This window comes from Sarcophilus harrisii, chromosome 1 (assembly GCF_902635505.1).
Source record: "Sarcophilus harrisii chromosome 1, mSarHar1.11, whole genome shotgun sequence".
Lineage (NCBI taxonomy): Eukaryota > Metazoa > Chordata > Mammalia > Dasyuromorphia > Dasyuridae > Sarcophilus > Sarcophilus harrisii.
The window spans coordinates 504795978-504821913 of NC_045426.1; the positions used below are offsets into that span (position 1 = coordinate 504795978).

The 25936-nt window shown below is 36.2% G+C and overlaps 1 protein-coding gene across 1 annotated transcript in view; it reads left to right on the forward strand.

The window, feature by feature from the left end:
- The window catches only part of RAB31 (RAB31, member RAS oncogene family), a 179234-nt gene that overhangs the window by 135779 nt on the left and 17519 nt on the right, over positions 1 to 25936 (forward strand). The window contains exon 6 of the mRNA XM_031946643.1: positions 4693 to 4802. Coding sequence (XP_031802503.1) covers positions 4693 to 4802 — 110 coding nt within the window. The remainder of the gene's footprint in view (positions 1 to 4692; positions 4803 to 25936) is intronic.

Genomic DNA, 25936 nt, shown 5'->3' on the forward strand with positions numbered 1-25936 from the left:
TTATTGAATTGAAGAAAAAAGAAACTTTTTTTTTTTTTTTTTGGTAACTAGGGTCTGTTTTCAGACCTGGAGTGTTTTTCCATGAGAAAACACTGAATCTAAGTCTATAGTATGAACTTGACACTGCTTGCTTAAACCTGACACTGGGGCTTTGGCTGCAGGTAAATAGTAGCTCTGGATACACATGATTAAGTAGGCAGGGTCCCATGGGAACAGTTTCTCACTCCCATGATGGGGATGTTGAGTGGATTACCTACACCTTTCTATATATAGACTAAATATGATTGGGTCTTTTGGTATAAATGTAGTAATTATTTACTAGCTGAAAATGTTCTTTCTGGTCTTTGTTCTTCTTCACAGGTAAATTGTAAGTAGCATCAGTAAAAATTTATTTTTAAACGTACACATTACTGCTTCAGAACTATCATTAAGAGTTGCTTCATCTGTGTTACACAAATATCTTGGATATTTAGAGAAAATATGAGAGATAATGGGAGCATAACAAGCTCTAATTATTCACTTCACTGACTGTCCTTGATATCAGGAAAAGCTATAAGAATCTGCTTCATCACACACAACAGCCTTCATACACTTCCCACAGCTTGCCTCTGCAGGATTTTGATGGAGTGTTGTGAATATTTCCCATCATTTTTGGCCCAGATACTTTAAACACGTGGGATGGTGGTGACAAAAACTATTCTACCAGACATTTAACTACCATCTACTATTCACGGTTGCCATGTTACAATACTGCCAGTTTATTTGCCATTTTAAACTTGACCTTGGATAGGAGCCATGACAGTGGGAAGAGGGTAAATAGGTAGAAAACCCTTTTTTTTTTTTAATGGTAAATGTTAGCTCCCCAAATTTGGCCAATTTTGAAATTTCTGAATTTTTTTATTTACTAGGGATTTTAGAAACAAAATATGTTTAATATAATGTATGTGTAAAAAAAAATGTATCTTCCTCTGTTTTGTGGGGGAGGAAATCAGAAGATCATATTGACTTTGTTACTGTAAAAATTCCCTGAGGTATATTTATTTCATCTTGAACTAGATGTAGCAGACCATTCTATGGTGTTACTTCATAAAACTAAAATTATAAAGAGGGCATAAGGAGGGCCTCGGTGACCTCTGACATCCCAGTTTCATTATCAGGATCATTCTGTGATTCTAAGTGTAATAATATTTAACTCCCCACTTTTTAACCTGAATTTTAAGAAAATATGACCTGTGTTATTAATTAAGAGAGTCTCAGAGAATGTCTGGATTAGTTCTGTTTTAATGGTTAATCTGGGGATATAATCTCCCTTTGAAAAGGGTACCTTAGTCGTCAAAATTCCCATTCTCATGTACAAGTTACAGGACTATAGGATTTAATATTAACCTTCATTTATATGATGTTTTAAAGCATGCAAAGTACTTTACATACATTATCTCATTAGTTCCTGAAAACAGCTCTGTTAGGAAAGTACTTCAGGTATTTTCGTCTCATTTTACACTTGAAGGTACCTTAGAGATAATCTAATAAAGATAACAACTGATATTTATATAGCACTTTAAAGCTTGCAAAACACTAAATACACCATATCATTTAATCCTTATAAATTTTTGAGTTAAGTGCCATTCTTTTTTGTACTTTACAGATGAGGAAATGAAGTAAGAGAGGTTAAGTTATTTGCCTATGGTCACATAATTAATAAGTGTCAGAGTTAGGATGGAAGCTCAGTACTCACCACTATGCCATGTTAATTTTCTAATATTTCTCTTGCATTACACTAGGAAACTGGGTTTTAAAGGAAAGTAAGATATTTAAGGTCACAGGGAGAGTAAGTAAGAAACAAATCCAAGAGTTGAATAGAAGATCAATTATAGTTTTAAATTTGTAAGGGTGAGTTCATCACATGGCAAGGGTAAGCAATGATAACCAAAGTTGTCCCCTCACAATGACAAGAGAAAGCAAAGAAGGTCTGAAGCAAGTTCGGTGGACTTCCTGTAAGGGACCTAGATGTGGATAATAATCAATCAAGTATTTTCTCAGTTTCATTGTTGGAATCATTCTATGATTGTAACTATAATGTATTTAGCTCCCCACTTCTTAGTCTGAATCTTAAGAACAATATGGCCTGTGTTATTAATTAGGGAAAACTCAGAGGATCTCTGGAGTCGTTTTGTTTTAAAGCTCCTATAGTGGACAAGGCACAGAGCCAAGTGCTCTGAATACAAAGAAATACAAAGACATGATCACTCCCTTAAGAAGCTCACATTCTAATGAGAGAACATAACATACAAACAACTATGTGCAGATATATAGGGAGAAGATAGAAGGTAATCTGAGAGGAAGTCACTCCCAATTGGTGGGAGCAGGAAAGCCCTCCTCCACAGGATAAGATTTGAATTGAGTCTTGAGTTGTTGAAAGTAGGCAAGAATAGATAGATTGGGGTCCATGTTGTTAGAAGACTCACTTGAAGAGATCACAGATTCATTGGAGTGTGTAAATATCAGGACTGAATGAGTCAGTTATTTATCAGAATGGCAGCACCTGAATAGCAGGTAGTTTTAGAAGGCTCTAATGCCCATCCAGCTTTCATTTTAAAAGAAGGAAGTTGAAACCTGAAGAGTTTATTTGATTTAACTAAAAGTATGTTGAGTTCTCTTAACAGAATAATAGAGCTATTATTCAAACCCAGATTTCCTGACTAAATTTTATGTTCTTTTTACCCTACTACAAATGCTGTTGGAGGTAGAAAAATGTCTTCTGTTAGAGCAGGAATTCTCGAATTGATGTCTGTGAACTTGGGTTTATATATTTGTTGATAACTTTATTTCTATGGAATTGGCTTCCTTTTGTATTCTGTGCCTTAATTTAAGCATTTAAATATATTATTCTGATATGGGGTCCATGATGCACGCAATAGATGAAGAATTCCCTCTCTAGAGTTAGCTGGTTCTTTTTTAAACTTCTAGCTGCCTGCTAGATACTCATTTTTCTTAACTATAAAATGGGGACTATAATAGTACCTCCCTCCCAGGGTTGTTGTGAGGATTAAATGAGATAATATATATAAAACACTTAGAACAGAGTAGCCTCGCAACAGAGTGGGTACTATATAAATAGTGGCTATTATTATTAAGTATAAATTCCTAATCTTGACATTTAAGATTTATTTAATAATCTGATTCCAATTTATTTTTCTAGCCTTATATTTTATTAATGTCCTTCATGTACCCTATGTTTCATCCTCACTTGGCTCTCTGATTCTTGTTCTTTTCTGAATCTACTCCTTTGCTTATGATTCTCCCATTTCTTTTTTTCTTCTCTCCTTCATTTCATTTTGTGTTCTTCATATGTAAAGTCCAAGTCAGGTGCCACCTCCTCCATGAGCCCTTCCCTGATCATACCCCATTACCAGTGGAAATTTATCACTCTGTCTTGAATTCCTTAGTACTGTGCCTAGACCTTTTTTCTTCACAATCGCCACATTTTCTTTCACATTGCAATTTTTTTTTTGCATTCATGCCTTTTTCCCTATTAGACCATAAACATTTTGAAGTCAAAATGTTTCACATCCATCTTGGCAACTTCAGCACTCAATACAATAGGCACCTACCACCTCAGAAGACCCTTTATTCCATTTTTAGCTAATACAAATTATTCAAAAGTTTCCACTTTCCTTAATAATTATGTGAGATTTTATGAAACCAAACTCCTCTCTTTGGCCTTTCCAACATATTTCCAACCTAATCTCTTTTATACATTACTTCCCTTTCTGAATTCTTGCAGTACAACCACACTGTCTCCTTATTGCTTCTCTCACATAATGCTCGCTCTCCTGTTTCTGTGCCTTTCATCAGTAGAATGCTCTCCTTCTTTACCCACATCTCTTAGAATATCCTATTTCACTTAAAATTCAGCTGACTTAACTGCTTTCTGCAAGAAAACTTTTCTGATGTTCCTGCAGCACCAGTTCCCCAAGTTGTTTTCTATTTGTTTGATTTATATTTTTTATATGTACAGATGTTTCCCTATATTCCCTAAATGGAAGGTATTCTCTTTGAGGGCAGAGACTGTTTCCCTTTTTTCTTTCTTATCATTATTGCCTAGCACAATGTGTGGAAAGTAGAAACTGCTTAATAAATGGTTGGTCATTCATTGTATTCTGTTCTGAGTGTAACATTTTAGGAAGGGAATTGTCAAAACCTCACTCAGAGGAGTGTGACTAGATAAGTCTTTTCACATATTTCCTCCCTTTAATTTCCCACAATTTGTGTTGGTTTTTAGTCATATCTTATTTTTTGTAACCCTGAAAACTACTGTAGTATCTTTGCCAAGGAAACCCAAAATAAGATCACAAAGAATTGGATACAACTGAACATGACTAACAGCAACAAATGAATGCTGTCCTTCAGAGGAAGTAAAGAAATAGCAATAATTTCTTATATTTAGCTTTTTCTTCCAATCAATCAATAAGTGTTTTATGTGCCTACTATGTACTAGACAAAGTGGTAGGAACTAGATTCAAATAAAATCTTGTGCCGGTCAGGGACCAGATCTTTGATCTCCTTTTTTTTCCCATCTCAGCCCTTGCTGGCTCCTTCTATCACCTTGAGATTGGATGGGATGAGAGTTGTTTTCCTAAGTCTTTAAGTTTTTTACAAATTATTTCTGTATGTGTTTTACCTCTTTTCCAGGGAGGTTCCTATGAAGGATGCTAAAGAATATGCTGAATCCATAGGTGCAGTTGTAGTCGAAACCAGCGCAAAATGTGCTATTAATATTGAGGAACTCTTTCAAGGAATCAGTAAGTATTTGAACTTGTTTTCTCCTGTGTGTATATTTTCAAAGCTGTCTTAGATCAGATCTGTAGCTGTCAAATAGAACCTGTGCTCTAGCTGTTAAAGAGCTCAAATCTGCAGCCTTATGATTTTTAAAATGACTCCAGCAACTGTGATTCTTCTACATTCTTACCCACTGATCTATATCTATCTTCTCTCTCTATATATAAATAATGTAAGATAGTAGCAAGAAAAAAAAAAAGAAAAGTTAGTGTGATCTTAGGCTGCCTTAATAGCCACATTTCCAAAATGAAAGTAGTAGTTATCCCTCTGTATTGACTTTGACCATTTCACATCTGGAGGGAGTATTGCTTTGGTCTCTGGGTGCTAAATTGTAGGAAGGGCTTTGCTCAACTAGAGCACCCCTGAAAATGGTTACCAGAACAGTGAGGGGACTGGAGACATGGCAATATGAAGATTAATCAAAGGAACTAGGGATATTTAACTTAAGGAGGAAAACTTAGTAAGGATTTCATAGTTCTCAGTAAGAATGAATGGAAGGGGAGTGGTAGAGTTAGTACAGTGGGTAGGATTCTGAGCTTGGGAGTAAGGAAGACTCATCTACATGAGCTCAAATCCAGACTCCGACACTAGCTGGCCCCTAGGCTAGTAATGTAATCCTGTTTGCCTTAGTTTCTTCATCTGAAAAATGATCTGGAGAAGGAAATGATGATCCACTCCAGTATTTTAGCCAAGAAAACCCCAAATGGGATCACAGAGTCAGACTGAAATGATAGAACAGCAATCTTTAGATTAAAGGTAAATAACTGGAGCTGAGAGTAGAATGGGATTTCCCAAGAAGGCTCTCCATTCTTTTTTTTTTTTTTTTTTTTTTTTTTTTTAAATAATTATAACTTTTTATTGACGAACCCATGCCTGGGTAATTTTTTACAACATTATCCCTTGCACTCACTTCTGTTCTGACTTTTCCCCTCCCTCCCTCCAGATGGAAGGCTCTCCATTCCTGAAGATCTTTAGCACTCAGATTAAATGAACATATATCAGGAATATTGTAGAGAGAATTCCAGTTCAGGCTAAAGGAAATGACCAATGAGGTTTCTCCCAACTCAGAGAATCTGTGATCCTTTTACTTCATCATAGGAGGGGAACCAAGTAGAAAGAAAACTAAATTTGGAGTTAGGAGAAATTTGTATTTGGACTTCTAGTTATGATGTAGGGCAAGTCACTTAACCTCATTCAACCTCTATCTACTTCTTTATCTGTAAAATGATGATAATAATAGCCGCTTTGAAAATATTATTTAAGTTTATCTTGAAACTCAGTGTGTTAATAGTCATTTACTAAATACTATGTCTTAGGCACTTTGTGAAGCACTGGGAATACAAAGAAAGGCAAAGATATTCCTGCCCTCAAGGAGCTTACAATCTAACATTATATATAATAAGCAAACCTATATCTATAAATAAGCTATATATGTAATAAATAGGAAATAGATAACAGAGGGAAGTAACTAGAATCAGGAGAGATCAGGGAAAGCTTTCTGTAAATTGCTAGGGAAACCAAGATAGAGAGAAGGAGGAAGAAAGTGCCTAGAGCAGAAGGATGGAGTGTCTTGTTCATGGAATAGTGAGGAGGTTCATTAGGTTAAAGAATATGTGGGAAGGAGAGGATAAATAGTAAAGAGACTGAAGAGATAAAAGTGGGCTCAATTAAAATGTTCCCTAAGGGCTGTGAGGAAAGTTGTGAACTTTAAAGGAATAAGTAAATCTCATTATCTCAAGATGTCATAAAATACAAAAAAAAAAAAAAATTCCCAAATAAAATAATTTTTATTTGCTTAAATTACTTTTAAAAATTACTCTAAATTTCTAAAGTATATACCATGCAGAACTTTCTATATTTGGGGAACTCAAGGGCCATTTGTTATTAGCTCTTGATGGGAAGGTTAAGAGGCAGATGCCAAGAATCAACCATGATGAGGTAAATAAACAAAGCAAAAATACCTAAAACCTCTATTAACTACTATTACCTGATTGAACAATGACAGAAAACCTTGTTTCCTCCACAAAACAACTTGGAAACTAGTTGGACCAACTATTCATAAAAGACTTATCTTTACTGAATAGCTTCTTCTTTTACTTTTAGTTGTGTGTTTGTGTGTGTGTGTATATATGTCTTTTAACATTTTTGTTTCACCATTTATAGTATATGTCAAAGGGCAAAGTTCTGGGGTGGAGAGCCTTGTACCTGCATATGTAGCAAGCCTCTCCTGAAATACTTAGTTATTACCTTGACCAATTCCGCCCATAAAGGTTTTCCTTTCTGACCTTTGTGATGGAAAGTAGTTTTTGAGCAACAGCTCTTGGATCCTCTCCAAAGGAGTTCTGAAAACATACACACACATACACAACACACACAGATTTATAAATATGTATACATACATATGTATATATGTGTATATTTTAAATATGCTTATTTGTATTTAACACATATGTATATATATATAAAATATGTGTGTATATATGCACATACACATATTTTAAATATTTCTCAATTAAAAAATTTTAAACATTCATTACAAAATTTTTAGTTTCAAATTCCCTTCCTTTCTCCAGTCTTCCCAAATGATATCAATTATATATGTAAAGTCATATAAAACATTTCAATATTAGTCATGTTGAAAAAGAAAACATACATATACACAAAATGAGAAGAATAAGTATAAAGTATAAAAAAAAATAAGGAAAGTATGCTTCAATCTGCACTCAGAGTTCTGTCTCTGAAAGTAGATAGCACTTTTTATCATGGGTCCTTTTTCAAAGAAGTTCTAAAAAAACCTCATTTAGTCATAATTGACTTACCCAAAGATATTGCTGAAAGTAGAATGGCTGGGTGAGTCTTGGTCCTGAAGATAATTGGGTAACTTTCTCAGGGGAAGGTTCAAAACTTAGTGAGCAGTTGTTTTCAAATTGACTGGAACCTGACAACCCCAGTAGGGAGGTTTTTTGGTTTGATGTTTGTGCCTGAGATCATTGTTGGCCTTCCCCAGAAAAGCAGAGGAGGCAATTATTTCCCAGAACAGATTGAGTTTCCATTGAATGAGTTTTTCTTCATTTCTTTAGACTACAAGATCAGGACCCACAAAAGGGAGTCTTTTGTTTGTTTGTTTTGTTCTTAACAAGAACTTGCTGGAGATAGAGAACTATGACCTAAAATATGCTATAATGAGAGTTAAAGAGGAATGTTGCTAAGACCTCTCTATCCCCTTGTGTTCTTTAGTTCCTTGTAGTCTATTCTATTTTTCCTTCAATGTTAGCTGCTCAAAACCAACATAGTATAAATAATTCTGTGAAAGAATTTCTCTCCTGTTCTCACTTTATACTCTCCATAGTAAAGGAATTTTTCAGGACTTGTTGACTTTGGCTGTTAAATTCCAGAATGATGAGTTATTGGAAAAGCCCCCAATTCCCACAGCACTGTTCCTTTTCCCGTAAAGGACTATGGATTTGATGTCTAGGTTTGAATAATTAATTAAGATCCTCTTCAGTTGTATAATTGTAGCCTGTTTTTGTTACCATTTAAACAACTGCCAATTGAACTTGTAACCGTAAACCTTCTGCTCCCTAAGTACTAATTTATATTCTTGGTGAGTGGGGCCTTAGGCCACTTGTGCAGATACTTAATGATTTCATTCACCGGGAGTAGTTTTATGCAGGTGACTAATAGTCATAAAAGAGATGCAAGGATCACTTTATATCATTCATGTAAAGTACTAAAAGCTTAAATTTTACTAGATAAATGTTGTTGTAGTTATTATTATTACCTCCAAATTATTAAAATGGATATGTATATATTAAGTGCTCTAAGTATATCTAAATATTTTTAGTGAGATTCCTCCATCAGTTCTGAGAGACTATCTAAGTTGGGAAATACCTACCATTAAAATAAGTAATGAAATAAGGACCACAACAGAGATGAATGATATTCCTCCCAGGCCCATGTTCTCTGAATTTCTTGGAAAACATTAGGTGATTACAGTGGACCAGGCCATACAGATTTAAAAGGGACACCATCCTTGGTTCGAATGAACTTACATTCTAATGGAGTGTTAATTTATATTTATATACCATTTTATGACTTGCAAAATACTTTGCATATATTATCTTATTAATTCTCACAGCATTTCTTTGTGGTAGGTACTATTATTATCCATCCATTTTATAGATGATGAAACTGAGAATCAGAGAGATTTCATCCTAATTCCACCCAGACCTTCTTCCATTGTGCCCTCTGGAATGTTTGATAAGCAACAAACTTCCCTTCATCTTAAAACTCTTCCTCTCCTACTCTTTCCATCTGCTGAAACCCGGCTTTCCTTTAATGGCACAGTCTCCCTGGCCACCCTAGACAATATAGGCTGCACCTTCACATATTCTCCTCTGCTTCTTGGTCAAAGCAAAGCAAGTGCAATACTTCTTGTTCCCTACGGCCACTTCCAGGCTCTCCCCCTTCCTCTTTCACTCTGCAATCTCTCTTCCTTTGAGTTTCATGTTCTTCATATATTCCATCCAATAAAAAATCCTGGTAGCTATTGTCTATAGATCCTGATATCACTCCCCTTTCTTCCTCAATGAATTTGTTACCTGGCTTAAAATTTTTCTCTCCTTCCCAATTGTGCCTTTGTACTGAGACTTCTATACATATTGATTCTCTGTCAAATACCCTAGTCAGTGAGGTCCTCAACCTTCCATAAGTACTTCCTCTACTCCATCTCAGCCATACATAAAGAAATACCATCGATCTTTTCATCACCCATAAATGTACTACCTGCATGTTCAAGAATTCCAAAATCTCCTTATCCTACCATAATTTATAGACTTTTCACCACTCCCTCTGTCTTCTCTTGCATAATCCTACTTTTCATCTTCACTATTACTTCCAATCCCATGACCCCTCAATTCTTTCCCAGGCCATCTTCCCTGAACTACAACTCTCATCTTCTCCCCATCTTAATTGCTAGGTGAAACAGTTAACTATATACTGTTCTCCTTTCTTGAATCTCTAGAATTCTTATTATATCTCTGACTACACTCAACCAAGTTTCAGCTTCAGATCACTTCCACCATTTGTTGCCTTCCTGACTGTACACCTGTTGCTAAACAAAGGTGGAAAAAATCACCTGACCATTCTGATTGGGTCCACCACAAAATTATAGCACACCTGGGCTCTTACTGCAATTCTACTACACATCTCTTATCAGCTCACTATACCGTTCTCCCCAACAGCTCTTCCAGATCTCTTCACCCCTCCTCACACTTCCTAAGGCTTCCCTCACCTACTCTCTCAGCTGAGAATCTCACTTTATATTTCATAGAAAAAAATTAAGGCCATTCGTTACTAATGCCCTCTTCTCTCTTATTCATTTCTTCTCACTCGAGTGCCTTCTACTATTTTCTCCTTCACCCTGCTTCATATAATAAAGTCATCCTCCTCCTTACCAAGGCTAATCCCTCTACTTCTTCAAATGGTCCCATTCTATCCTATCTCCTTCAACATATTGCCCCATCTGTCATCTGCATCCTTTCACTTATTTCGGATTTCTCCCTCTCTACTGGTTCATTTTCTATTCTCTACAAACATGCCCATGTCTCCCTTATCCTAGAAAAACTCACTGGATCCTTTGATCCCTGCTAACTCTCCATCTTATATCTCTTCTGCCCTTTGGAGCTAAATTCAAAAAGGTGGTCTGTTCTAGGTGTCTCCAATTTTTTCCCTCTCTCTTCTTAACCATTTTACAATCTGACTTCCAGCTTTACCATTCCTCTGAAAGTGTCCTTTCCAAAATTATCAATTTCTTAATTGCCAAATCCAGTGGCCTTTTCTCGATCCCCTTTTCTCGATTTTGTCCTCCCTTCAGCCTTTGATACTGGTTATTCTTTCTTCCTTGATACTTCCTTCTCTCTGGGTTATCAGGACATTATTCTGCCTGGCTTTCCTCTTACCTATCTGACTTCTCCTCCTCTTTCTACTTTGTTGAATCCTCCTTCAGATCATATCTTCTGACCCTACATGTCTCTCAGGGGGACATATCCCATCTCTTCTCACTCTGTAAGTCTGTAATTTATTGATTTCATCAGTTTCCATGGATTTAATTATCATCCCTCTGCTGATTAGGCAACTAGGTGGCACATTGGAGTGCTAGCCCTAGTGTTAGGAAGATCATTGTTCACAAGTGGCCTCATACACTAACTAACTTTGTGATCCTAGCAAGTCATTTAGCTTTGTTTGCCATTGGAGAAGGAAATAGAAACCACTCATGATAAACCAAGAAAACCTCAAATGGGGTCACAACGAGTCAGAGATGTTTGAAAAATAACTACAAAATGCTGATCTTCAAATCTACCTTTCTTATCCCAATCAGTTTGCTGACCTCCAACTACTTACCTTAGTGACCTTATTAGCTTCCACAGATTCAGTTACCATCTCTAAGCTGTTGTCTGTCCTTCTTTCTTGAAGAGCACCATGACATCAACGGGACAATGCCATGATAGGCAAGTGAATTGGATTTGAATGTCAGAGGACTGTGCAAGATCACCTGCCTCCCTTTCCCTCCAGAGCCATCTGGGTCCAGGAGCCAGGTGTAGATCAGGATGACTGGAGATGGTCCTAGATTTAGTGGGAGACCTTGGCCTTTTTAAGCTAAGGTCTTCAATAGGTCTCAGTTTGACTGAAACTGCATCCATTGAGTGATTAAGATTGGGTAGCAATTGTAGCAATTTTCACCTGGTCAAAAAAAAAACTCTAAATAAATAAATCTGAGAGGGTGTGTTTCTGGGCAAAGCAGAAATGGTTGCTATTTATAGCTATGCTGCTGATTTTGAAATCTCCCTTTCTTGCCCCATTCTCTTTGCTTACCTCTAATTTTGCAGCTCCAGATGCCTTTCAGACATCTCATACTGGGTGTACTAAAAATCATATTTATTATTTTTCTGCTTAGCACTCTCCCTGCCACCCTTGCCTGTAGAAGGCTCTATTTGGCACTCAAAGTCATTCATAAACTAGTCTACCTTCCTGGTCTTCTTTCTTCCCAACACACTCTTCAGTCCAGGGACGCCGATCACTTTGCTGTTCCACAAGCAAGGCACTCCATTTCTTGGTTCTGGGCATTTTCTCCATTTGTTCCTTACATCTAAAACATTGTCCCTGTTCTCTAACTACTAACCTTCCCAGCTTCTTTTAAGTCTCAGCTAAAATCTTGTCTTCTACCTCTCAATTCCACTTCTTTTCCCTTATTTGTCCTGTATATATATTTGTTTGCATGTTGTCTCTCCTGTTAGATTGTAAGCACTGAAGAGCTTTTGTGGTTGTTTAGCCATTTCTGTCCTGTGCAATTCTCCATGATCCCATTTGGGATTTTCTTGGCAAAGAAACTAGTTTGTCATTTCCTTCTCTACTGTCAAACAGAAATTGAGTAACTTGCTCAGAGTCACAAAGCTACTGAATGTCTGAGGCCACATTTGAACTCAGATCTTTCTGATTCTAGACCTAGTCTGCTGTGCCAGCTAGCTACCCCAACCCTAAGCATAGGGACAATTTTTGCCTCTTTTTTTTTTTTCCTGAGAAACTGTGATTCATATATATACATACATACATACATATACATACATACATAGTTTAGTAATACCCTTTTATTTTTCAAAATACATGCAAAGATAATTTTCAACATTCACCCTTGCAAAACCTTGTGTTCCAAATTTTTCTCCCTCTTTCCTCACCTCCCTCTATCCCTAGAAACAAGTTATCCAATATAGGTTAAACATGTTTTTGCTTCTTTTTGCATCTCTTGCACTTAACACAGTGTCAGGCACCTAGTAGGTACTTAATAAGAGCAAATTGAAAAAATGACAGGTTAAGTAACTTGCTTAATGTCTGATGTGGAATTCTAGCCCAGGTCTTCTCCAAGGTCACCTCCAGGTCACCTCCAAGCATAGTGCTTTATTCACTATATTACAATGCTTAAATTATTTCTCATTTGCTTACTTTAGCATAATCTAGATAACCAACTTTAAAAGTTTATTATTATATTAATTTAGTCATCCAAAAACATAAGTCCCCACTATGTATCTAGCTCTGTGATAGAAGTAGGGGAGTATTAGTAAGACAAAGTTCCTGTCTAGTAGTGCTTACGTTCCAGTAGTAGGGTGGATATGCCACTTATATAAATAACTATAAATGAAAATATTACATGTCATATGCATAAAAAAGGCACAGAACAAAGTGTTATGTTGTGGTAACGTTTTTGGCAATCAAGAAAAAGCTTTACAAAGGAGGCAATATTTGATTTGGACTTTAGGAATCTGATAGGCATGTTGTTAGGTAATAAAGTATTAAGTCTACTGGGGTTGGGCCTCCATAGGACAAAGTGAAGGATAAGCTGAAAAAAAAAACCCTTTGAATAAATGAAAAACAAAGTCTCTCAACCTTGCTTTTTTTTCCCCTTAAATAGCTATGTACTTCAGGAAAAATAAACTTTTGTGTATCCTGCTTGAGTAATTATGCTTTTACACAGTAGATGAATGATTTTCCCTTCTTTTGTCTCAATTAAGCAACATTTAAAAAAAATTTATTCCACTTTGCCTTGCATTTGTTACATAAATATTAAAATATAATTTTAAAGTATATATCCTTTAATGTAATTTGTGTACACACACACACACACACACACACACACACACACAGACTCACTTTCTCTTTTTTCTCTGTTTCTTCCCCAATCTGAATTTCCACAGAATGAATCCTAATTTTATAGATACTTTAAACAACAGACACAGGTATGTTTAAGTTTAAGGTAACTGACATTTTCAAGTACTTTCTTGCTTTCATTACATATGTTCCACACTTGGTCTTAAAATAGAACTAGACACAGCTGACACCTATGTTCCCCGAAGCAATGTCCCAAAGAGAAAAATGCTTGAAAGAAAAGGTAAAAAAAGCAATTAAGAATGACTAGAAAAGAAAAAATCCACTACATTTTCTGAAAGTGTGATGTGTTAAAAAATAAATTCTTATTGATTGAGGTGAAGAAACAAATGTCTCTCTATTACATTTCAAAAGTATTTGTAAACCAGAAATGAGGTCACTGTCTGTTCTAAAGATGAGATAATCTATTGCTAACTGAAAACAGCTCACCAGGATATATTTTTAAAGTCTCAGGCTACAAGTACATAACGACGACTTGAAAAACTGCTTGATTATTCTAGTGTCAGATTCCAGTAAAGGTACTTAATACTCTATGTATTTGACTTACATAATCTATTATTGTCTTTGGAATCTGTGGGCCTGTTTGGGTTCTTACTGGTAAGGTTGCCAGGCATTCTGGAATAGAGGTTTTACTCCAAGACAGATTTCAAAATCATTTCTTTTTTCTTATCATTCTCGCTCAGTGCATATAATTTGTTTTCTTCAGTGTATTCTTAAATCTGGGTTAGTTTGTGTTTTTCTTCTTGATATTAACCTTGGCAAGCCCTAGGAATTTTTTATGCCCTTGATTTGTGTGTTAAGGAATGAATGTGTGTTATCCCTTTAGATTAAAAAAGAAACAGATTTTTGGTTAAAAAATCAACCCTAGCTGAACATTTTTCCTTTTTGGTCTGGTAAATGAGAATGTGGGCTGCAGATGACATGTGTCTGTGAGTCATGGAATACCACAGTTTCTGATGAATGAGAGTTGAGGGTTGCCTGAAGGACAATGGAGGGATGCGTGATCAGTGGGAGTACATTGCAACATTCCACTAATATAAAGAATTGCATCGGAGAAATGACTTAAACGATTTCACCAAAGTGCTCTAGGGCCAGAAAAGGAGGTATATTAGTCATATAATAAGAAAAGAGAGGGATAAATGAACAGCCTTCGTGCTCCTTTGGTTTTCACATAAGATCAAGAGACTTGGGGAATGGCCCCCAGCTTTTTGGATAGACCTACTGTAAGGATGATGGGAAGGCACAACTTACAGAGAGTGAAAAATTGTGGTTGTGCTCTGCCCAGTTTAGTGAACAAACACATGGATAGAATCACAGATCCAGCAACATATTGAATCATATGGGAAGAAAAAGAACCTCCCATATCATTTTTTGCTAGCTTGTTACATAAAGTCTTTTAAATTTGCTTCCTAGATGTGATTAAAGTTGCTTCTCTTTTCTAACATATCACCTGCTTGCGTAAAAGGATTTAAATACCTGGTTTCAATGTTTATATAATAGGAGATGCCATTCTTATTCCCACTTTTCCGTTTTTGTTCCTGCTTTTTCCTCCAGTCAGGAATGCCCTACTTCTTTCTTTGTGGATATAAAACCTACTACCTGTGCTTCTAGACCCAAATCAGGCCTCAATTCTGACTTTCTGTCTGCCTTCCTTTGCTACTCTGGCCCATAGTAATCTCTCCCTGCATAGCCATATCCTTCATATTATTAGTATTCATCATTGGGATACTTAATTATATTGTTTTATGTTGCTGTCTAATTGTTTCCTATGGATTTGATATCTTAGGTTTGAAGAACTAATTAAGATTCTCTTGAGTTGTATAATCCTGAAAATTGTTTTAGTGATTCTCTAAGCAACTGGGAATTCAACTCATTGCAGTTGTTTGCTGTGTCTGTCTTATTTCCCAGAGAAATTTCGGGTATCTTGATTCAAAAGCCTTGTCATATACTTCTCTTGTAATTCCCATAACTCTGAGCCCACTACTATGTGCTTGACCTAGTAGATGCTCAACAAACACTTGTGGTATGGTGGCCATTACAAAAATATTCCCAAGGATCTAATAAGTGGAAAGTACAGAGTAAAAAAAGTAGCCATGATTAGGCTTAGAGATTCACATAATTAGGGCACAGTGTGGCCAATATAACAATGAGCTGCTAATGCCCTATTTCTCTGCTTGTCACTGAGCTTGTTCCCAATAACCAACTGGCAGAAAAGAAATCTCTCCCTGACTCATGAGAGATTATAAGACTCCTAGAGAATCTCTAGGGTTGGAAAATATTAGCTTAGAAAGGATAGACTAAAATGGGAATTATAGGAGATATAAATAAATCTTGCATTAAATTTTCTATTGAGTCTCTGTGGTCATGGATGGCATGAAGACTAGCAACATGGTAGTGAAATGAGTTCTGGACTTAAACTCGCAGCATTTGGATTTGGGTCTTGTCTTTCTATTTTTAAGCTTTGTGGCTTCAGGCAAGATGCTCATCTTCTGAAAACCTCATTCTCCTTATCCATTGTAAATAGTAGATACCTGGACAGCTAGATGGCTCAGTGAATAGAGCATTAATACCAGAGTCAGGAGGACTAGAGTTCAAATCCAATCTCAGACACTTAATATTCCCTAGCCTTTGTGATCCTGGGCAAGTCATTTAATCACAATTGCCTTGCGAAAAACAACAACAACAACAAAAACAAAAAACAACAAAACAAAACCTCAAAAAAATCCCTCACGAATACCAGATACCTCACAGAGATGCTGAGTCTAGGTAAAAATGGTTTCCAAAAATGAAATTACCATACAGGTTTTATATTTAGCATTATACAAGTATATTGTTATTTCCATCCATTAAGTAAACATTAAGTACCTACCTACTATGTGAAAGGAAGGCATTATGCTAGTTGATGGAGATTTGAAAACAGAAAAAGATGACATAGCACACAGGCCCTATGTTGGGGGTTCTTAGAATCTAATAAGGGGAAATAAAATATGTAACCAAGTTTGTTAGAAGGCTGAATGTGATCAGTATAAAAGCAAGATGTCAGTCAGTGAACACAGACTTTTTGAATGTCTATTATGTGTCAAACATTGTGCTAAATGCTGAGGCTACAAAGAAGTGTATTGTGGAAATAGAGTTGACACAGACTTGTCAAGAGATTGACTATGAGGATTGAGAAAGAAAAAGAACAAAACCAGGGTTTTGTATCAAAGTAACTGGAAAGAAGATAGTGCCATCAACAAAAATGAAAAGACATAAACCTCTCTGCAAAAATATTAGGAAGTTGGATAAATGTTTCCTTCCTCACTTGAGAAAATATCCTTATGTACCTATTAAGGTACAAAAAGTGTTTTACTTAAGGAAGGAAATTACAAAACAGTTACTGTGTCTGACATTGATACAGTGATTCAAGACCCATAAGGTTCTTTCATACTTTGTTGTGTACTTGGCTCTCATATGATATAATTGAAGAGGCTAGGGCAGCAGATGCAAAACTGTCAACCCTCCAAAGATATTATTTTTTTTATATTTCCAGATTTCTTTTCCAATGTGAGTTGGGCTTGATACCCAGCCAACTAATGTCTCCACTTCTCTCTATTCAACTTAGCTTTTACTACTAGCAGTACACTCCAAATCAAGTATTCATGGCTCAGTCCCTATTAACATACAAATCTCATGGCAAAACACAATAAATTTCAAAGGTGGGACCAGCTTGCAAATGTTTAAGCTATGGTCATGATTCAAATTTATATTACAGCTACATCTAGAATATTTCTAAATGCTTCATCTGCATTCTTACTTTGGAATACCCCTGTAGCTGATTAGCCCCTTTTCCTAAGTTTCCTTTTGGGGCTTCCCTTTTGGAAAGGACCATCCTTCATTCATTTAGGTGGCACAGTGGATGGAGCACTGGCCTTGGAGTCAGGAAGACCCAAATTAAAATCTGGCCTCAGACACTTAGTAGTTGTGTGATCCTGGGCAAGTCCTTGCCTCAGTTTCCTTATCTGTAAAATGAGCTGGAGAAAGAAATGGCAAACCACTTTAGTATCTTTGCCAGGAAAACCCCAAATGGGGTCACAAAGAGTCAAGACACAGTTTAAACGACCAAACAAAAACAACAATCTTTCGTTCCCCTTCTTATTTTGTTTCTGACTCTGAACTTGAATGTTCTTTCCCCTCTTGCCTCCCCATGTGCTTTGCCCTTCTTTCCTTCTTTTTAACTCTCCTTTTGCAGGTCTTTCCTCATTAAAATGTAAGATCCTTGACAGCAGGGTCTGAACTTTTTGCTCACCAGTAGGTAGAGCACTGGATCTACAAGAAGACCCAAGTTCAAATATGATCTCACTCACTTACTAGTTGTGTGACCTTGGACCCTAAGTGCCCTAAGTTTTCTCAACTGTAAAATAAGGATCATATTAACACCCACCTCCCAGAGTTGTTGTGAGAATCAGCTGAGGTAATAATTGTAAAAAGTGTTTAGCACAATACCTGGCACATAGGAGTCATGGCATTTTATCAATACATTCCCCCTCTACCACCATTCCTGTTGCTTTACTGTAATGTTTGACCCATTGTAAGTTTAATGACTACCTGAAGATTGTGCCATAAAGGTTACAACTCCATTCACCACAACTAATTAGGTTCTGATTTTATATATGTATATGCATATATCCATGTATGTTTGGGTCTGATTTAATATAAGTATATGCATATATACATGTATATTTGGTTCTGATTTTATATATGCACATATATACATGTATGTTTGGTTCTGATTTTATATGTATGTATGTAATTTTCCTCCCAATTACATATTTTGTTTCATTTTTTTTCAAGGCAATTGAGATTAAATGACTTAACCAGGCTCACGCAGTTATTAAGTGTTAAATGTCTAAAGCTGGATTTGAACTCAAATCCTCCTGACTTCAGGACCAGTACTTCTTCTACTATGCTATCTAGCTGCCCCCCAATTACATGTTAAAACAATTTTTAGCATTGTGGTTTTTTTTTTTAATTTTTATTTCCAAATTCTCTCCCTCCCTCCCTCCCTTCCCCCTTCTTTGAGATGGGTAAGCAATCAGATACAGGTTATACATGTGCAATCATGTAAAACATTTCCATATTAGTCATTTTATACTGCAACACTCAAAAGAAAAAGAATGAAAAAAATAAAGCATTTCAGTGAACAATTGATATTAAATATGGAAATTTTCCTAACTGCTTCACTTGTTATCTTAGCTCCTAGCAAATACTGGATGGGACATAGGCATCTGGTGCTCTTGATTTTTTTCTGCCAAAAGAAAAGCTAAACTCTGTATCCACTCACCGTCCCAGGCCACAGGAAATATAAACATCTTTAGCAGATTCTTATCCCTTAACTTAAAGAGAGAGGAGCCAGACCACTGTCTGCTTGTAGATTTGGGTTCCAGCAATTTCAGGAATGAAGGTGGAAAGGCTGGGTTTCATTTTAATTTTCCAGGTCTCTGACTGGGTAGTTATGGACCTTGGATGTTTAATCACTGACTGACAGCAACAACCAACCTAATCCATAAATTTAAAAACTATAGTGTTTTCTTATTAGATCATTTTCAGGAATGTCAGTTCAATGAATTGTTCATCATTTGAGTAATTTCCCTCAAACTACCCAACAGCTGCTATCCCAGGATAGGGATCTCAACTCCATGTTTCTTTTTCTTGAATAAATGTCATTTTCATCCAGAAAGACAAAGAACACCATTTTGTCTTCTTGACCACTTTTTCTTTCCTTTTTTTCTATGACCTTCCTCTTTTTTGGTGACCCTCCAAGCTGCTTAACTGTTTTTTCCCCAGAGTCATCCCTCTTCTCCCAGGTCTTGTCCTAGTCTCTTTCTGTCTCTCCAGCCCTAATCCTTTCCCTGAGCAGCTAGATTATCAACTGTTTCCTAGATGTCTATCTCTGGATGTCCCACAGGTCCCTATCTCAAACTTACATGTTCAAAATGAAACTCATTTTTCCTAAAAATGGATCCTTCTTTCAAACTTTCCTATGTCTATTGAGGGTTATCACCACCCTGCTAGTTCTCTACTGAAACTATGACTCTCTGTAAAGTCCTCTGTTTGGCTCTTTTTTTTAGAAAATAATTTTTTTATTGATATATTTTGTTTTTACATCATCTAATACTTCTCTCTGTATTCTTCCTCCCGCTCTATTCTCCACTCCTAGGGAGCTATCTCATAACAACGAATATGGTTTACAAAGTTCTTCACAACTTGGACTCTTGCCATCTTTGTAGTCTTTATAATCCCCCTTGCATCACAGTAGATACTAGCCTTATTGTTCCTTGCACAAGATACTCCATCTCTTGACTTTTCATTTTTTTCCTATGGGGCCATCCCAGAATATCTTCCTTATCTATCTTTGCTTTGTGACTGCTCTGATTTCCTTCAAGACCTAGTCAAGTCCCACATTCTACATGAAGACTTTCCTGATCACTCCCACTATTAGTAGTCTTCCCTCTGAGATTACTTTCCATCTTTTCTGCATATATCTTATATGTACTTCTCCCCCCCCCCCATATTATCTTCTATATTAAACTATAAGCTCCTTGAGAGCAGGAATCTCTTTTTTTTTTCTTTTATGCAAATCTCTTGGATTTTGCATAGCACCTGAGCTCATAGTAAATGCTTAATAAATGCTTGTTGATTGACACTACAGATGTAGCAAGAGCAAACATATACATTTTCCTTAATACCTCTGGGACATACTCTCCTTTATACCACCTTGATTTCTGGGGGAGCAGATATAGTACTTGACTCACTTCACATTTAGCATTAGTCCCACCAAATTCATGTCTAAAAGTTGCATCAGTGCTGAAGAGGTCCTCATTTCAGGTTTTGCTGTCTTACTTCCAGAAGTTCTATACTGAAACTTGCTCCCTATTGCTCTGGACATAAGTAATGGGCTGGTTAAAACACCCAATCTGGATTCAGACTTCTGGATTCCTGAGATTCACTCTCTTATGGTTAAAGAGTCCACTTTCCATACCTAGAATGGAAAAATAAACAAAAAGATCAAGGATAAAGGTACATCTCTTAGGAATGAGAAGTTTTAAAGGAGCTCCTAATGCCACTACATATGTCTTACTGGATGCCATTAAAACTCTTTCAGATGTGAATTCAGCAAAGAAATAGCTAAAGCTGATTAATTGTATTGACTACGAAGCCAACAAAATAAAACCAACCAACCCTTCCAATCATGTGGTTATCAACTGAAATCAGTTAAAACATGTCCCTACAAATTCCACATTTTTTCCAGGTTACTTCCTTTACATGTTATCTTGATTTTTCCCAGAAGCCATTTCCCCAGTGCCCTCACAGAGAAATTGCATCAGCCAAGCAAGTTGAAGTCTGTGCATGCACTAGACCCTAATTATGCCTTTAATTAATCAAAGGGAGTTCATATTTTCCTGGAGGCCTTGTCATCCAAGGGAATCTGCCTAGAGGGAGGTTGGGACAGAGGTTTTCATAAAGGGGAAGAATTGGAGTTCAGAAATGAAGACAGGGATTTGCAAATGGGAATCTCTCATAGTATTATTTAGGACGCTGTAACTATTAATATTAAGGGACTAATTTGCATGCCTAGAATTTTGTCTTATTCATGCTGTCACAATTGTGGAGGTAGGGGGAGATGATCTGTGTGAAGAGAAGGCAGCAGCTGTTACTAATAGCCAAAATCAGGCCACAAACTTTTATTCCAGTCTTCGAGGTGATTGTAAGTATTATGCAAATAAAGGGAAAGCATGAACATCTTGGCTGGTTTGAAGGACTGGTTTGTTCTTTTGCAGTGGCTGGATAGTATGGATTGAAAAGAGGGAGAGCAAGGAAAGCAGCTAAAATTTCTATGTGGTAGGTTGGTGTAGGAGTTTGGTTAAGAACATTGCTAAACTGGGCAGTCCAGAGGAAGGCAGAAGGAATATTGATGGGATTCTAAATCATACTATTTAAGGTTCATTTGAAAGAAAGGGAGGGTATTTAAGCAAGAGAATCTAGGGGTAGGCTGAGATTATTTAGCTATTATCAATTATTTAAAATGTTAACATACTAAAAAGGAGTTAGATTTAAACTATGGAGTTCCGGAGGGCAAAATCAGGAAAAATAAGTTTAAATTACAAGAAGACTGATATCTCGGAGTAACAGAAAGTTTTTTTAACAATCAATACCATTTACACCTGAAGGATTTGAAGATTTCAGGCAGAGACTGGATGAACACTTGTTGGGATAACTGTAAAGAGAATTCTTGGTCAGATTGAACTTGGTCGCCCTTCCAAATCATATATTCTGGAACTTAGGTTTTCTGGGTGGTTTTCTCAATGTATTTGTATATGTATGTATTATCCTGTGCTGTCCTTGTGTCTGCTGAAATTTTGTTGACTTTAATAACTTAGCTGAAATGTTTGTCGATTGTAAACTAAGTCTTGGGCACAGAAATCATTAAGGGCTGTTAATGTTGACTCTTTGTCACAAGATCAGTGATAGCTATAGCTATATCCTTGAGGATACCATCTAAGCCCTTCCATATTCTCTGAGCTGTTCTTGGATCAGAGATCCCTACATTCTAACATTAGAAGTATTTTTTTAAAATGTTCTAAATCACTATTGATTAAAGAACTGCAAATTAAGACAATTCTGAAGTACTACTTCATAGCTCTCAAATTGGCAAAAATGCCAGGAAAAGATAAGGATACATGTTGAAAACTGGGACACTAATGCATTGGTGGAGCTGGGAAATGATCCCAACCATTCCAGAAAGCAACTATGCCCAAAGGGCTGTAAAACTGTGCATACCTTTTGATCCAATAGTGTCACTATTGGGTCTGTATCCCAAAGAAATCATAAAAGAGGGAAAGGTACTTACATGTGCAAAAATGTTTGTATTAGTTCTTTTTGAATTGGCAAGGAAATGGAAATTGAGTTGCCCATCAGTTGGGAAATGGCTGAAAAGTTATGATATATGAAAGTAATGTAATATTATTATTCTATAAGAAATGATGAGGCAGCTGATTTCAGAAAACCCTTGGAAAATTCATGTGAACAGATGCTAAATGAAGTGAGCAGAACCAGAACACTGTATATTATAATAACAAGATAATGTGATGAACAACTATTGTAGACTTGCTTCTTCTTAGCAATACAGTAATCCAAGACAATTCCAATAGAATTGGGATGAATATTACCATATGCATCCAGCGAGAGAACTATGGAGACTGAATGTGGATCAAAGCATTGAATTTTCATTTTATTATTTGTTTTTTTCTTTCTTGTGTTTTTTCCCTTTTGGTCTGATATTTCTTGTACAACATGACAAATATGGAAATATGTTTTAAAGAATTGCACATATTTAACCTATATCAGATTGTTTGTTTTCTTAGGGAAAGTGGAAGTAAAGGAAGGAGGGGAAAAAATTTGGAACACAAAGTCTTACAAAAATGAATGTTGAAAACTATCTTTACATGTATTTGGGAAAATAAGATATTATTGAGGGGGGAAAGAAATGCTTTTTTAAAGTTTTTATTTATTAATTTTTGACATTTACTTTATAAGATTTTGATTTTCATTCTCCCTCTCTCCATTTACCTCTCCCCAAGATGACAAGCAATTTGATGTAGATTATGAATGTACAATCATTAAACTTTAGTCATGTTGTGAAAGAAGAATCAGAATAAAAGGAAAAATAATACAAGAAAGAAAAATGACAAAGAAAGTGAAAATACTATGTCTCTGTATTCAGGCTCCATATTTCTTTCTCTGGATGTATTTAGCATTTTCCATCACAAGTCCCTCGGAATTGTCTTAGATCATTGTATTGCTGAGAAGAGCAAAATCTATCAAAAGTATCATCTGCACAATGCTACTGTTACTATGCAGCATTCCCCTATTTCTGCTCACTTTATTCAGCATCAATTCATGTAAATCTTTTCAGGTTTTTCTAAAATAAGCCTTCTTGTCATTTTAAAAAATCGAACAATTGTATTTCACATTCATATACCACAGTTTGTTTAGCCATTTCCCAATTGATGGGCATCTCCTTGATTTCTAATTCTTTGCCACCACAAATAGCTGCTAAATACATTTTTGTACATGTGAGACCTTTTCAATTTTTTATGATCTCTTTGCAATACAGATCTAGCAGATGCATTGCTGGGTCAACAGGTATGCCTTTTATAGCCTTTGGGTATATTTCCAAATTGCTCTCCAGAATGGATGGATCCATCTGCAATTCAACCAGCAATGCATTAGTTTTCCAATTTTTCACATTCAGTAGGAATACTTTTGTTCAACCAGTACCTCTAAAACTTGTGCAGGCAAAAAGTGCAGGCTGGACAGCTAAAATCCACCCATTTCCATTTCCGTAACAATCAGAAATTTAACTTTAGAAAGCAAATATAGATATAAAAGATGCCCTATGAATGATATATAGGGGGAATATGTGCAAAATGAATAGAAGATCATTGTTGGTGGAGTTGTGAACGAATCCAACCATTTTGGAGAGTAGTTTGGAACTATGCTCAAAAAGTTATCAAACTGTGCATACCCTTTGATCCAGCAGTGTTACTACTGGGATTATATCCCAAAGAGATTATAAAGAAGGGAAAAGGGACCTGTATGTGCACGAATGTTTGTGGCAGCCCTTTTTGTAGTGGCTAGAAACTGGAAACTGAATGGATGTCCATCAGTTGGAGAATGGCTGAATAAATTGTGGTATATGAAAATTATGGAATATTACTGTTCTGTAAGAAATGACCAACAGGATGATTTCAGAAAGGCCTGGAGAGACTTACACGAACTGATGCTGAGTGAAATGAGCAGGACCAGGAGATCATTATATACTTCAACAACAATACTAGATGATGACCAGTTCTGATGGATCAGGCCATCCTCAGCAACAAGATCAACCAAATCATTTCTAATGGAGCAGTAATGAACTGAACTAACTATACCCAGAAAAAGAACTCTGGGAGATGACTAAAAACCATTACATTGAATTCCCAGTCCCTATATTTATGCACACCTGCATTTTTGATTTCCTTCACAAGCTAATTGTACAATAATTCAGAGTCTGATTCTTTTTGTACAGCAAAATAATGTTTTGGTCATGTATACTTATTGTGTATCTAAGTTATATTTTAATATATTTAACATCTACTGGCCATCCTGCCATTTAGGGGAGGGGATGGGGGGGGGTAAGAGGTGAAAAATTGGAACAAGAGGTTTGGCAATTGTTAATGCTGTAAAGTTACCCATGTATATATCCTGTAAATTAAAGGCTATTAAATTAAAAAAAAAAAAAAAAAAAAAAAAAAGCAAAATGAATAGAAGAAACCTAATGATAGAAAAATCTGAATGTCCTCATCTTGTAAGTACTCAGAATTTTGGATTACTTGGTAGATGGAGGTACATTTAGGGAGCTTTCCCTTCTGTCCATGCCTTATCCTTTTCCTTCCTTCCTCTCCTCTCTCTTCATCTCTACCTTCCTCCCTTTCTTTCTCTTCCTCTCCCCTGTTTTCTTCCCCTGTAATCCTCTCCTCAATTCCTTCCTTCTCCTCCTCTTCTTTCCTTTCTTCTCCTCAAGACTTATTGAGCCTGAGTAGACATTACTTTGACAGATATTACCCAGCCAGTACTACTATTTATATAAATGTTTAATTTAATTCAGTTAAGTTCAAGAGGCATTTATTAAGCACCTATTATGTGCAAAAACAGAGTCAGACTACTTCTCTTTTTGTGTCCCAGTACTTAGCATGGTGCCTGGAACATAGTAGGGCCTTAATAAATGTTTGATGACTGACTAATGATCAGCAGAGTTAAAATGGGTTACAAACAATCATCTAGTACCATTTTGTAAGAGTGTTAATGACTTTCTGTGTATGCAGGTAATGAATAGCAATTTGGCAAAGATGAATCATATTACAATCATTATAAATAGTACATCAATGTGCATTGTTGTAGGTTTGTCCATAATGAAGACAAGCTAATTTAAGACATAGTGAAGTCAAGCTAATTTAAGCTAATGAACATTAGCTTTAAAAATGGCCATTTTTGGGGTGGTAGTGCTTAGTCACTGCTTTTGGGTATGTGGATAGACTGTGTAAAGGAGAAGAGAGAGCAGAGAAATTGAGATGGAGGTAAGAGGGATGGTGCTTGTAATAGGCACTTGATGGCAATGAAAGAAAGTAAGCAACACATAATAGAGAGATCCACTCATATTTCTCTTTAAAGAGAAAAAGGAAAATCTTAATGGTTTGTATAGTCATAAATCCACTTTATAAAACTTGGACAGCCTTGAAATTGTTTTTCAATCAAATCCTATTCTTCAGTGTTAATATGAGACCAGATAATAATCCTG